We start from the raw sequence: 13,358 nt of genomic DNA on the forward strand, positions 1-13,358 counted from the left end.
AAAAATGTAAAGAATTATCCTGCGGGGATTCCCGAGATACAACCCGAAAACATAAAACCTCAGGCCACCGTTGTTGTCAGCGAAGAGGCGTAAAGAATAGCTGTGGAAGAAAACCGGTTTGATCTGATCAGATAGCAGCGGCCTCATGTTGACCTCACTTGTGGTTTGTGTACACTGAAACTTAAAGCTAAATGTTAAATGGTCCAATCAAGTTTGTAATTCCCCACTGCGATTCCCCGTCCAGCGCTCACTACTGTCAGACTACCGAGTCTTTGCCCTCTTTACCTCTGGCTCTTTCTAAATGTACGTTTTGAAGTGCACGTGACGACGTCAGCAGCAGCGGAGAAAATGTCCGATCCATAAAATTGTGACTCGTGATCTTAAATAAATGTAACACACCAACATTTATTCCAGCATGGTCATTTCTACATCATGAGATGAAATAAATATAAACCCGGAATAACAGTACTGAAGTATGTTAAGTCCCTCACTTGCGATATGTTCTGCATCTATATATATATATATATATATATATATATATATATAAAAACAAAAATTTGACTTGATATGGAAACCTCAGATTTTTGTTCTCTGTAGATTCAAAAAACAAACAAACAAAAAAAAAAGAATAATTCTTTAAGGTCAAGTCGGAGTCAAAAAATTCAAGAGATGAAAATAAACTTCAGAAAAATTTAGAAGAAGGTGTCACAAACGTGAGTTCGTTGGTTTAGGGGTCTTTTCAGGTGCGAGGAGATATTTCAGCTCACTGAAATATACATTTAACAGTCATAGGTGAGTGCAAATATGCAAAATATGTTTTGACTTTAGAATCACTTCGAAATCCAATAATTTCCCCCCCAAAAATCTAAATTTGCCCGAATCTTTTAACTATTTACTTCGGAAAATGGATTTATGTCCGTGTGGCTCTCCACACAAGCAGCATAAAAATATTTGGCAAAATATTTTTTTTTTTTTTTTTTTTTTAAATCTCCTCTTTGAACCTTCAGCTGGAATTTAAATCACACATTTCAGGCTTAAAAAAAAGAAACTGGAGTTAATATACAAAGAAAGACATTCCACGAAGTCTGCATATTTACAATAAATCAAAATATCTAATGCATCAGTGATTTCTTATGACAACGTAAAAAAAACCTGCGTTTTGACCGTTATAGAGATACGTCAAGAGAACATAGTGTAAAGCTTAAACTAAAAAGAAGGCACGATCAAACCTGTTAATCAGAACATTTCAAGTTCTGTTTCCTTTGTTTTGCACGTACAGTAGTCCACCTCGCCGCTGTACGAAGGGCAATCAAAAATTAGGTCAAATGATTGGGACTAAGATGAGAAGTCGGGAGTAGGACTGAGTGGGAAGTTCAGGTCATTTGCTCTGAATGTTTTCTCAGAGAACATCACAGTAGAACTCGGTGTTGACTCGCGGTGCACAACTCCGCCGAAGTCAAAGAAAACCCACCTGGTTGTTTGTTGTTGGGTTTTTTTTTGGTCTTAAAACAGCGACGTTCTGCCCCTTTAAAAAACCCAACGTCACTCACAACACCTCGCTCGGCTCATTGCTTCATTGCCGTAGATTTTTTTTTTTTTTTTAAGCATTTCTAAATGCAGATTTTCCTGAGTTTGAAACCCAAATGTGACGCGTGCTCTCCGCTCCAGCGAAAACACGCCTGTAGCTCAGGTGATGTTTCGGATCAAGCGACGTAACTTGGAATACTTACTCCCACAGGTTTTAGCTTCCCCCTTCTCTCCCAACTTTTTGATTGCCCCTCGTCTGACTGTGCAACTCGGACCGTACTGTCGAGCCTCTCTGGTAAACATGAGAGTTAAGAATGTTGTATTTTGACAAAACAAAGTAAAAACCTTTAAAAAAAATAAAATAAAAAGTGTTGGATAGAATTCATGGCAGCAACCTCTGTCCCGCTTTTGTTCTTTTGATGCCGTTGGCTGAATCATAATTCAGAGAGGTATTAAGAGTCACTGGTCAGTAGCAGTCGGTTGCATCGTGTCAGCATCACGAGGCTCTCCGGGCCTCTACGTCGGTGCAGGAGGGCGTCGCTGCGTCAGCGGCTCTCGCACCTTCGGTTGGGAAGTCAGTCGGAGCGGGCCGGTCGCACTCGTAATTGCACTTGAGGTTGTTACTTCATGTAAAAGCTCAATTTCGTTTTCCTTTTCTTCTTTTTTTTTTTTCTTCGTTAGCAGTCTTCAAGCGTCCTGAAAAGAGGGCGGGGCCTCTGACAGGCCGGACCGTCCTCAGCACTCCAGTTCCTCCAGGTATTTCTTCATCCGCTGACAGCGAGGACACGAGTGCCCGTCCACCTTGCAGGTCAGGTGGAACACAGCTTTACAATCTTTACACCTGAGACCAAGAGAAACATTCAGAAATGAGTGAAACTCAACGTAAAGGCAATTTGGACACATAAAACTAATAATACACAACTCCCCGGTTAACGTGTTTTCTGTGTTTTCTGTGTTTTCTGTGTTACGTTGACATTACGAAGTAAATGGAAGATTTAAGATGCGTCTTCACTTGGTTTTCTGTTTTGCAATTTGATTTTAATGTGGCATGGAGCATTCATGATGCCGTGAGACACAAATCATTGACAAAATATAGGCAAAAAACGGAATAACAGTAAACCAATGCATAAAATGAAATCCACACAACATCGTGTGCTGCATTTCACTTTATTTCATTGATTGATTTGTCTTTATTTCTGCATTTTGAGTCTCTCAGAGGAAAGATGATGACTTCTCGCTTAATCATCATATTAAGACTACGTAGCAACAAAAAAAAAAATTGTTTTAACTATTGGCTTTGTTGTTGACTCTCGACTTGAAACATATACCACAAAGAAAAAAAAGTCTCTGTTGATAAAGGAAGGTGAAAGCAGGCGGTGGCTCAGGATAGCGTACCTGGTGGTGATGTCGAACTGGAAGGGGAAGATGATATCATCAGCGTGGCAAATCTGGCAGATGAAGCCCCGCTGGGTGCACAGGTCACAGTGGAACACGTGGTTGGAGGCGTGATGCAACAGCGTGATCAGGAAGTTTTCATATTCTCCGTCTGCTATCTAGAAAAACAAAAACAACAAAAAACCAGACACGCGCATTAAGATGTTTTTAAGGTGGCAGTTGATTGGCGCAACATAACGGAGCCAGACGGATACCTGTCGCAGGTCCAAGACACTGTACAGGTGGCTCGACTCCAACAGGTACGTTCGCTGCCCCATTCTAGGGACAGATTTGGGGAAAAAATTAAATGAAATTGAAAAATACAGCAAAATTGAACAGGCTTTCTGAAGCCTGAACCGAGTTAAATTGGAGACTTTTGCAGCACGAAATACGATTTAACACCTGTTTTATGCAGGTCGACGTATTAAAAGAACTCTTCTATTTGATCAGCTGCAGGTACCCTGCGTTAAACACAACACACACACACACCTGGCTTGGAGTGTCTTGCCGGCTCCGCTGCGGCAGGTGAGCAGGTAGTCGCCCAGGAGGCGGAGCCTCTGCCGCAGGCTGTGGGCCTGAGCCATGGACTCGGCATGCTTCACCAACTCGGGGTTCAACTGCTCCAGGTTCAGCAGAGGCTCCTGCTCCACCTGAGCCAGCAGCTTCAGCGCTTTCTTGGACACCTGGACAGACACACGCATACACACATACAGTCTCATGAGGACAACTTGCGATTTCAAGATGTGCGAGGAGGGTGCGTGTTGCTTTAAAATTGGGCTCAAATGGGTGCCGACTTCAGATACGTCACCTTTTCCGCATAATAAGTACAATCAAACAATACGTATGACGTGTGAAATTGGAGTAATTCAAATGATCTGATGTTGTGCAGCCCTCGTGACAACACTGTTGACACAGTCACACACACGCGTGTTCAGAGTTATCCGTGTTGCACCTACCTCTTGCTGCGTGACGTCCCAGTTGTGCACCATGCGTGAGGGGATGATGGTGGTGTCCCCGTCGTGGCAGGACTCGCAGTGGTACTGGCCCGAGAACTCACAGAGCCGGGCTCTGCCCCGGGACGGGCCGATCTGCTGAGGACAGCCTGCGAGTGACACAGTAAACACATCTCGGTCTCTGATTTATATCCACTCACAGGAAGAGATTCCCTCCGGCTCACACATACTTCACGCATCCTCCTGAACAGACGGAAACGAACGACACGGAAACCAATTCCAACAATTTATGCAGAGCGTTTAGTCACTACTACCATAACTGGACAGTTATTAAGGGCCACTAGCTCGAGCAAGAACACAAACTCTCTTGTGTTGCTGCATGAAAACTGAAATAATTCAAATTGAACTGCGATCTTTATGAAATGGTGGATGGAGAAAAAGCTGCGTGGGTAGTAAACTTTACACGAGAAGCTGAAGGTGAGAAAACTCCATCAATGAGAAGTTATTATTCTCTAAATAATATCTACTCGTTCACTCAAGCAAGCAAAACCTGCAAACGTACATACGGATGCCTGAAATATTGTGAACTGATCCTTTAAATTACCTGCACATTTGAAGTTCTGAGAGTCCAGCCCCTTCTCTGAGGGAACCGTGCAAAGGTGAGCTAGAAGGGCGCCGTCTTCTTTTAGTCTGTGCTGCACCAGTCTGTGGAGATTTCCTGTTACTCCTGAATGTACTAAAGCCGGCTCCTCGTGTCCTCCGTCCTCCCCGCTGTCCAGGTAGGAGTCCAGAGCCCCGCGGATCAGAACCCTCCAGGAGCGAGCCTCCTCTGCGTTCTCCGCCCTGAGTCGAAGCGTCTCCCTGACGGTCAGGAGTTTGAAGAAGGCCGGTCCTCCCTGAGAGACGTCGGGAACCACGTCGCGGATTTCCTCGATGGGGTGGATGAGACGCGTCAACTTCCTTCCGTCTTGGAGCCGGAAGCCTTTCAAGGCCTCCAAGGAGAGGGAGAAAAGCAGAGGCGCCCATGTCCGAGCGTCAGGGTCCGTGGAGAAGTACAGAACGGCTTCTTTGATGGAGTCCGTTTCCAAATCAGCAGTCCGAGTCCAGTCGAACTCCTGCGGAGGAGGAGGAGGAGGAGGAGGAGGCGCCTCCTGCCCTCCGCACGTCCCCGTATCGGAGGAGGAGGGAAAGCCTCGCTCGGGGCTGGAGGGCGCCGAGGACGGGGAGGAAAACGTGCGTTCGTCCACGCCGTTCTCGCCGCGGGGCTGCAGCACCTCCCAGTGCTCGTCGGCGCGACACGCCGGCCGGCATTTGTTGACGGCCTCCGCGATCCGGTCCACCCAGTCCTCGGCCTCGCCGTGATCGGCCGCTCGGAGGTGGAGTCGCTTCCCGGGAAAGACCAGCTCGAAGCGGCCCTCGGGCGAGGTGACGCGGGCGTCTTCGCATCGCAGCAGGGAGCAGTTGTCGAAGCAGGTCCGCTCCTCCGCGTTGAGATAGAGGCGGAACTCGAAGGGGGACAGCTCGCAGTAGTAGTCGCGCCACAAGCCCATCGCACCCCGTCGCTCCAGGTGACCGAGCTTCAGCAAGCCTCGAAAGGGGTTGGACAGACCTGACAGACAGACAGACAGACAAGAAAGTTCAAGAAAAGAGTCAGCATTAAGTATTTCACATGATCTTTGGTACATTTCCACTTTCTGGAGGCCGTTTGACAGCTGGAGACTCATTTGATGTTTTTATATGTTATAAGGCCGCCTTTAAAATGTCCCTACAAATGTTACAAAATCGTATAGTTTTTCTTTCTCTAACCACAAACTGACTTTCTAGGGAAATGAGGAGAAGCCACAAAAGAGGTTCAAGGTGACAGAATACATTTCCAGCATTTTCATTTAATATTTACATACATAAAGAACGTCTGTCTCCCCCTACTGACAGTGAGAGGAATTACAAAAACCCTGTTGACACATGCTCACATTGAAGTGTCCTTTGCTGCCTACTGTTTTGCTGCTGCTGTGATAAATATATGTTGCCTCAATAGCTGAATAAGTGAAACACTGGCAGGTGAAATGGTTAAATAATCAAATCTGTTGATGTGACGGAGTCAGATTACACCGTAGCTGGGATACAACCCTACTGCCAACATGATAACAAAGGCCTCACAGTCCAAGAACTTCCCTGTAATGTATCACACTTCCTCTTGGTTTTTTTTTTATGTCTTAATGACCGTCTGACTCAGGCAGGTGAAGTCTCACAAGAAATGCAGCTTTATCACATTCCAGTGCAATCTGGCCACGCCCCCAAAATTTACACAACCTGTTTTCCCATTGGAAACCACCTGAAGCTGGGTGGAGTCTGATTAAACGGTTTCCAATCCTGCAGGAATTTTTCTGCCCTGTGGGGTTGACATTTGTACTTTTCCTCATGTACTGCTTGTTTTGGTCAACCCAAAGTCCCCAAACCCAAAGACACAATCTGCAAACATACATGACAAATAGCTGAAACACTACTTTTATGTGGAAAAAAAATGACAAAATAAATGTGTACGGAGGCAAGCAGCCAGCCGCTTTGCTCTTTCTTCCATCTAGACATCTTAAAAAGAAAATCATCTAGTCCCTTAACTGTCTGGCTTCAGTAGGTTTTCCACTGAAAACATGGAGATAGTTCAGAGTACCTATTTGTCTGCGGTGGACGACGCTGGGAGGCGACTGAGAGACCCTGGGCTCAGCCGGGGGCGTCACGTCGTCGGTGTCCTCCACCTCCTCCAGATGAGGCTTGTAGATGTCATCCTCAGAGATCCAAGAACGCGAGTGCTGCAAAAAGTGGCAAAGGTCATTTTTATGTACCACGAGGAAATAAAATACTTTCATTAATATTTCAACAAAATTAATTAATTATCACAAACATAGAAAACTGAAGAAATACAAATGATATTCAAAAGTAACAAAAAAAAAAATCCTTTGTGATTCTGCCCATTGCAGCTAAACTGTACAAAAAAAAATGAAAGAGTTACCAACAAACCGAACTGGTAGCTATAAAGCAGCTGTTGGGTGAATAAAAACAGGCTGTGTATCTGACGCTTGTTTCATCAAAGCCTCCTCTGGATTTTGTTTTTTGTTTTTTTTCCTCAAAGAGTTCCCACCAACTGGCACAGTTCATTTTTCCAGGGCGGCGCTTGACTCTTTTAAACCCATCGAAATAATTTAATAATCTGAGCCTGCATCGACATGGTTGGGTCGAACCTGACGGTTCATGTTGTGAATTACAAAAATGAGGCTGCAGTGAGCCAGGATGTCTCATTTTGTTAATGTCTGCTGGTTCTTTTTGCATTTCTGTAGGTGTTCATGTGTTTATTTAAAATGATGAACGTGTTCAGTTGCATATAGAGGGGGTAAATGAGATCCAACAACAAGTGGTCACTTGAGACACAAGATATTGCCAGTTGTGAATTGGGCCAATACTTGCTGATCTCTGTGTTAAAGGTCATGGAAACACAAATTTGTTTAACTTAAGCAATTTTAACAGAATGACCATCAGGTGGTAACTGCAGCGTGAGCCCTATATCAGGGGGAAATATTATGACATATCCTGCAGCTGTTCCTGTTTCGAAATCATACGTAAACTCAGAATACAGGAATTAATCTCCACAAAGGGTATTTGATGGTGCAGGAAGTACTTTATCCACCACATCCTTCCGTAGGAGATGTTCAATTTCAGATCTGATTGTCAATTGCAATCTTTTCTGGCAATCCATTGTGACCATTATAGCAGCAGGGAAATTTTTTTCCTACACAGTAAGACTAACGTGACGTCTCATGGTCTCCTTGCATGGCTTGAAGAGGGGGAAAAAAAAAATAACAGCTAGAAGCCACAATTTCCATGAAGCTTGTGTTGATTTTCCACCATCAGGCACTGGTCTCCAGGATTACAGTCAAACATCCTATTTGTTATTTCCTCTTTGGGAATTTCCAAACAGCAAATTCAGCAAGGGTAATTCAGATTATTTCCTAATTTTGTAATATCCACATCACATATCACTGTTTTAGAATTTCTGACTTGTGTTGTAATCAGCTTTTATGAACTGTTAGGAGACTTTAGACTTTAGACTTTAGACAGAGACTTTAATTTCACAGATAGAGGCCCGGTACGGCCCGTAAAAGTTATTTTCTGCAAATACTTACCGAGAGCGAGTCTGTGGACAATTTCCTGCTCAGGATGCTCGTGTGTCTCTGATAGCTCTTCTCCGAGCTCTTCTCCGAGCTCTTCTCTGAGCTCTTCTCCAAGCTCTCCTCCGAGCTCTTCTCTGAGCTCTTCTCTGAGCTCTCCTCTGACCTCTTCTCTGACCTCTTCTCTGAGCTCTCCTCTGACCTCTTCTCTGAGCTCTCCTCTGAGCTCTCCTCTGAGCTCTTCTCTGAGCTCTCCGTTTTCACCTCTTCCCGAACGCTCGTCGCACATACTTCCTCCACGTCACAGACCGAGGAGAGCGCGTTGTCAGAGGCACCGTTGCAGACTTCAAGCGAGCACTGGTTGTTGTGGTTCTCATCGGATGGCGGCAGCTCTGGGGTTTCTGTTGTTGGCTCTGAATCAGACGGCGCAGACTTTGGCAGCGGGTCCACGGGGTCTTGGGACGGTGTCGGCGGACCCTGGGTCTCGCTGTCGGAGCCACTGAAAATGGCCGTCTCGGAGAACTGATCGGGACCCGTGCTGGAGACAAACGAGTCCTCGCGCATGGAGTCCTGGCTGCAGTGTTCGCTCTCCCCGAAATCAGTCAGCGAACTGCAGAGACACACACAAGTCATGACGTATATTTGTGACTGCAAGTTAACAGAAAGAGTTTAGCATTGCCTATTTCTGTTGCTAAAAAAAACCCTATTATTTTTGGGCAGTGGCGTAATTGCTAAATTTACATAATTGAAAGGATAGAGCTGCTAATATTCAGTGGACTATTCCCAGCCATAGTTATGTACACATTTCGTGCTCTAGTGAGTGTTTACTCCAGCAGAACAGTGTATGTATTCATTGTAACATCCGGGCAAACGATGCAGCTCACTGAGGTGTTTTTAAAAAGTTTTGGACATCAGAAGGAATATTCAGAGGAATCAAATATTTCAAGCTTTAGCGCATTTTTTACAGCATTTTGTCGACAATAAAAGAACTACAGAAGATTACTGGCCTTTTCTTTTAACTCTAACTTGTAAAATCAAAGACACACGTACTTTTTCTTGGGCCTCTTGGTGCCGATGCTGACATTAATGGGCGTTTCGAGGTCACATGAAGACCACTGCTCTCCCGTCGGGCTGCGGGGGTCCTGCCCCTGCAGAAGGCTGTCGGAGCTCAGGCTGGAGGAGAGCTGAGAGGAGCCTGTGGTGTCGAGGCTTAAATTAGATGAGTGAAGTGCAGTCCCACCCCCTTGTAACACACCCGAGCCTCTCCCCGCCACCACGGAGCACCCTTTCTGCATATCCTGCGTGTCTGAAGAGCCCGACGACTGAGACGCCGTGTCCCACAATTCCTTGGAGATGGACTTTGAGGTCGGATGGTCTCCGCCGTTCATCTGCAGGTCGGGCGTGTCCGCCTGGGACAAGGGACAGAGTCCGGCAAGAGCCAGAGGCGTGGTGGTCCATTCGTTGAGTACAGCGGACTTGTAAGAGAGGTTGAACGTGAGGGAGGCGAGACCCTGGAGGTAGCTGAGCAGTACTTCCCGCTCCTCGGTGTCCAGGAGCAAGGCACTGGGCTGATAATGAGACCGCAGCTTGGAGTCTTCCCGAAACAGCGAAGCGAGGTAGCACTCCAGGAGGCCGTGGTTGAGGGCCAACCGCAGCCACGCCCGGCAGCGACCCACATCCGTGCCCACGTAGCTGATCTTCTCCAGCTCGGTGATCACATCGCTGGGGATCAAACGGCCGGTGTTATGACATGCTATGTGAGGTTTTCAAAGTATTTTTTCGTTTTATTGAACCGTCTGAACTATAAAACATCAGAAGACTGTTAAAAAATGCCCACTAAATTTTCCTAAGGCCCAAAATGATGCCTTCAAATGATGTCTATCTAATATCACAACAAAAAGCAGTGAAGTGTCAAATTAAAGAAGTTGGAATGAGTAAACATTTGGCATTTTTGTTTAAAAAAAAAATGACTTCAATGATTACTGATTATTGATAGAGTTGTCAGTTGTTGTCTGTTGACTAATGATCACAGCTTTGACGTTGTCCTTAAATCATTAAATGTGCGTCTGTTCTGACTCACCTGTGGGTGACGGTCTTGAGGAGGCTCCAGAAAAAAGGCTGAGGAAGAGGTCCTCGATCCGCTTTCCTGTTACGGCCTCCGGCCTCCGTGCGGATGTACTTGCTCTTGATGCCGTGGATGAAGATGGCCTCCAGGGCACAGCAGAGCAGATTAGCGTCGCCATCTTCACTGGTAACCACCGTGTCTGATGTCACGTATCGCCTCTGCAGGGCCTTGAGCGACTGTGCCAACTTCTCTTTGATCTGCGTGACAATATGTGGAAGAGGAAATAATATCAGCTTCCTCTTGTCTTTTTGGAGAAAAATCAATTCATAAAGGGTTTCTGATTAGAAGCACGAGGGGAAACTGGAAATTATTCCCATTCGGTAACACATCAGAGACATATTTTCCTGTGAGCATTGAGAATACAAAAAGGACATTTCCTAAATGCTAACCTACAGATGAATGAGGAAGTTGCACAGAAGTCAGTGGCTGCGTTGTGATGAAACACAACCTGTAGATTATCTTCTGTCACATGTCAGCCACTGTCAGCTGATAAGAAATAACACAACCCGTATCACACGCCAAACTGCGTTGCGCAATAAAGTACAGAATCAAAGCTGATTCTTTAACAACACTTCAGGCTCTGAGAGTTCTTCCGTGCTGTTGTTCTGCCTTTAACTCTGCATCTGGTATTGCCTCTCTTAAAGAATCAGACTGAATCCTGTCGCAGTCAACTTCGTGGAACGTTTACTTGCGATGCCGAAAGCCGTGGGGGAACTGTTGTAACAGCAAAATTACAACACACATGTCCTAACCTGACTCTGTCAAGTGACATTTACTCCCCAGAGGCACTGCAGTCAGATTAAAGGAGAAGAACAACCAGGCCAGAAGTGAAGGCTTGCAAGATCTTTGCACACAGTGAACAGCTCGTGATATAATATATATATATATTATTTTATTTTTTACCTGTTTGACATCTTTAGCCTCGGGTGGCGTGTCGGGCATCTGCGTGGCGAGCATGGCACTTGGTCGGAAAGGGCTACTCCCACATGGCACACTGAAACACGGAAACAAAATTATTAGTTTTGGCACAATCCGCAATATAACACCCTGACATGTGACATTTAAGATGGATAAACAAAGTAGTGCAAGCTCTGTAAGCCCCCCGAACAGACAGACAGACAGACAGACAGGCATCTGATGGCATGAAAAAGATTTCTTTTCTCCTCCCTCCTTCCTCCCTCCCTCCCTCCTCTTCCTCCCTCCATGCTACCAGCTCATCATTACATTTTCCATCACGAGACTGTATTTCTGTGCCATATCTGCAATCCCACGGTTTCTGTGAAGAACACCTTACCGAGTCATGTGAGCCTCTGATTAAACAAGGGTGTCTGCAGGGAAGTAACTACAAGGAAGCAACTTCCCCAATCAAGAACAAAAAAAAAAAAAAAAGGAAATCAGGATAACGAGCCCTGCACGTGACTGACACGATCACACCAAATAAAATAGGTGCCTTTAGTGTTTGTTTACCAAACAGACGTTAAATAAACATGCACTAGGCATTTAGGAGTTTAGTATTTGTTTGTTTACCTAGTTTAATTTTAAACCACTTACGTCATCGCATGAAAGGTGGTTTAAAACGATGGAACTTTTAGTGCTAGTTTGGTTTTTTTTTTTTTGGAGGGGGGGGGGCATGTGTTTAAAACCTGACAGACACCATCGCAGTATTATAGAATAACGTGAAATAAATATAATATATATAATATATAACACCTGGATGTTAGCAACGGACGCTAACTAGCTCAGTAGATTACAAAGCTGTTTTACTCACCGAAGCGGCTAACTTGGCTGTAAACAAAAAAAACAACAAAAACAAAGAGCGTAACCTCAGGAAATGTTTGTAAACTCGGTGGCGACACGTTAAAGGCACGTCAATCCGTACAGTCGCTCTCCATTTCTGCTGTCACGACAGCCGGAAAAAACAAACAACCAAGAGAAAAGAAATCATAAAAAAATTAAAAAAAATAGCACAAACATTAGCGGCGGTGCGACGCGCTCCTCGTCACCGACCCGAACTGAGCAGAGCCCGGTGCATCATGGGAGCTCGACTCGGGTAGTGGTGCGTTCATGCTCTCTCAAGAATACAGTAAAAAAAAAAAAATCGATGCAGCCCGTTGGGGAGCGATTCACGCTTCATTTATTATTTCATTTGATTAAAAAGTTACAAACACGCGCCTAGTGTCTTGTAAATATACGTTATGATAAAAACAGAATAAGTCACATCCACGCTGCCTGAAATTACTGCGAAGTACAAGCAACAGCAACAGCGGTGCTACGTTGCTGTTGTAGTTTACGAGTATCACACAAAGGCATCACGTCTTTGCAGGCGTGTTGATGTTGTTCAGTGACATGTGAGGACTTCATGTTCTCCGCTGAGTTCCTCTGACAGCTAAACAAAGTTTTAATCACACACGCCACAGCCTATAAACCCCAACAAAGCGTCACTTTATTACCCCTACACTGACAAATTATTTAATAATCATTTTTATGACTCTGCTGAAGAGACTAAATCAGGTCGACCGAGTTAATGAAAGTGTGTCTTCCTTCTTATGTTTACCATTTGAAATAATTCCCACTTGTTCCAATTAGTTTCCTTCCTGGGACCTGTAGGGAAATTGATTTAAAAAAAAAGAGGATGATAAAATAATGGCAATATTTTGTCATTGATATTTACATGTTTATTTTGTTTTGCAAGGAGTAAAATAAAAGTTTATAAGCCACTAAAAGTCAAACGTGATGATGAAATACCAAACAAAACCTGTTTATGTCATCACTCTCATGGTATGTGGGTGTGATTTTCATATTGAAGGCTGAAAGTGAACTACAAAATGCATCGGTGTGACGTCACGCCAGCCGGGTAAATCGTCGCTTTCATTTTCGGCTCGAGTTACGTGGACAGGCTGCATTCACGTCTGCCTTTTTTATTCTAATTAGTTATAGTTAATAACTAGTTATTAAATCACATAATACTCGTTAACTGTCACTTCTAACAAACAGTAAATAATTGTTTACATCTTTTAACATGCCAATGATCGCGCTCATGTAGACGGAAGAAAAAAAGTGACAACTGCACAAAAGAACAAACATCTAAATAATTAAGCTATGCAGCGACAATAATTTTAATCAAAGAACAACTTATTTTCCTTTAAAAGTCGAACAAAT

The 13,358-nt window shown here is 44.5% G+C and overlaps 1 protein-coding gene across 1 annotated transcript; it reads right to left on the minus strand.

The window, feature by feature from the left end:
- Window positions 1-385: 385 nt before the first annotated feature.
- On the minus strand, window positions 386-12,196 carry plekhm1 (pleckstrin homology domain containing, family M (with RUN domain) member 1). Its single transcript, XM_069160156.1, has 12 exons — window positions 11,968-12,196; window positions 11,103-11,193; window positions 10,155-10,396; window positions 9,125-9,796; window positions 8,090-8,684; window positions 6,583-6,721; window positions 4,519-5,523; window positions 3,918-4,063; window positions 3,451-3,644; window positions 3,177-3,240; window positions 2,923-3,080; window positions 386-2,368 (listed from the first exon to the last, which is right to left on the minus strand). Exons 2-12 carry the CDS (start codon window positions 11,154-11,156, stop codon window positions 2,263-2,265), a joined length of 3,375 nt encoding a protein of 1,124 aa, XP_069016257.1. The 5' UTR covers window positions 11,157-11,193; window positions 11,968-12,196; the 3' UTR covers window positions 386-2,262.
- Window positions 12,197-13,358: the final 1,162 nt, after the last annotated feature.

Source organism: Embiotoca jacksoni, unplaced genomic scaffold, assembly GCF_022577435.1.
Source record: "Embiotoca jacksoni isolate LCO1_2020_lvr unplaced genomic scaffold, fEmbJac1.0.p SCAF_26, whole genome shotgun sequence".
NCBI classification, from domain to species: Eukaryota; Metazoa; Chordata; class Actinopteri; family Embiotocidae; genus Embiotoca; species Embiotoca jacksoni.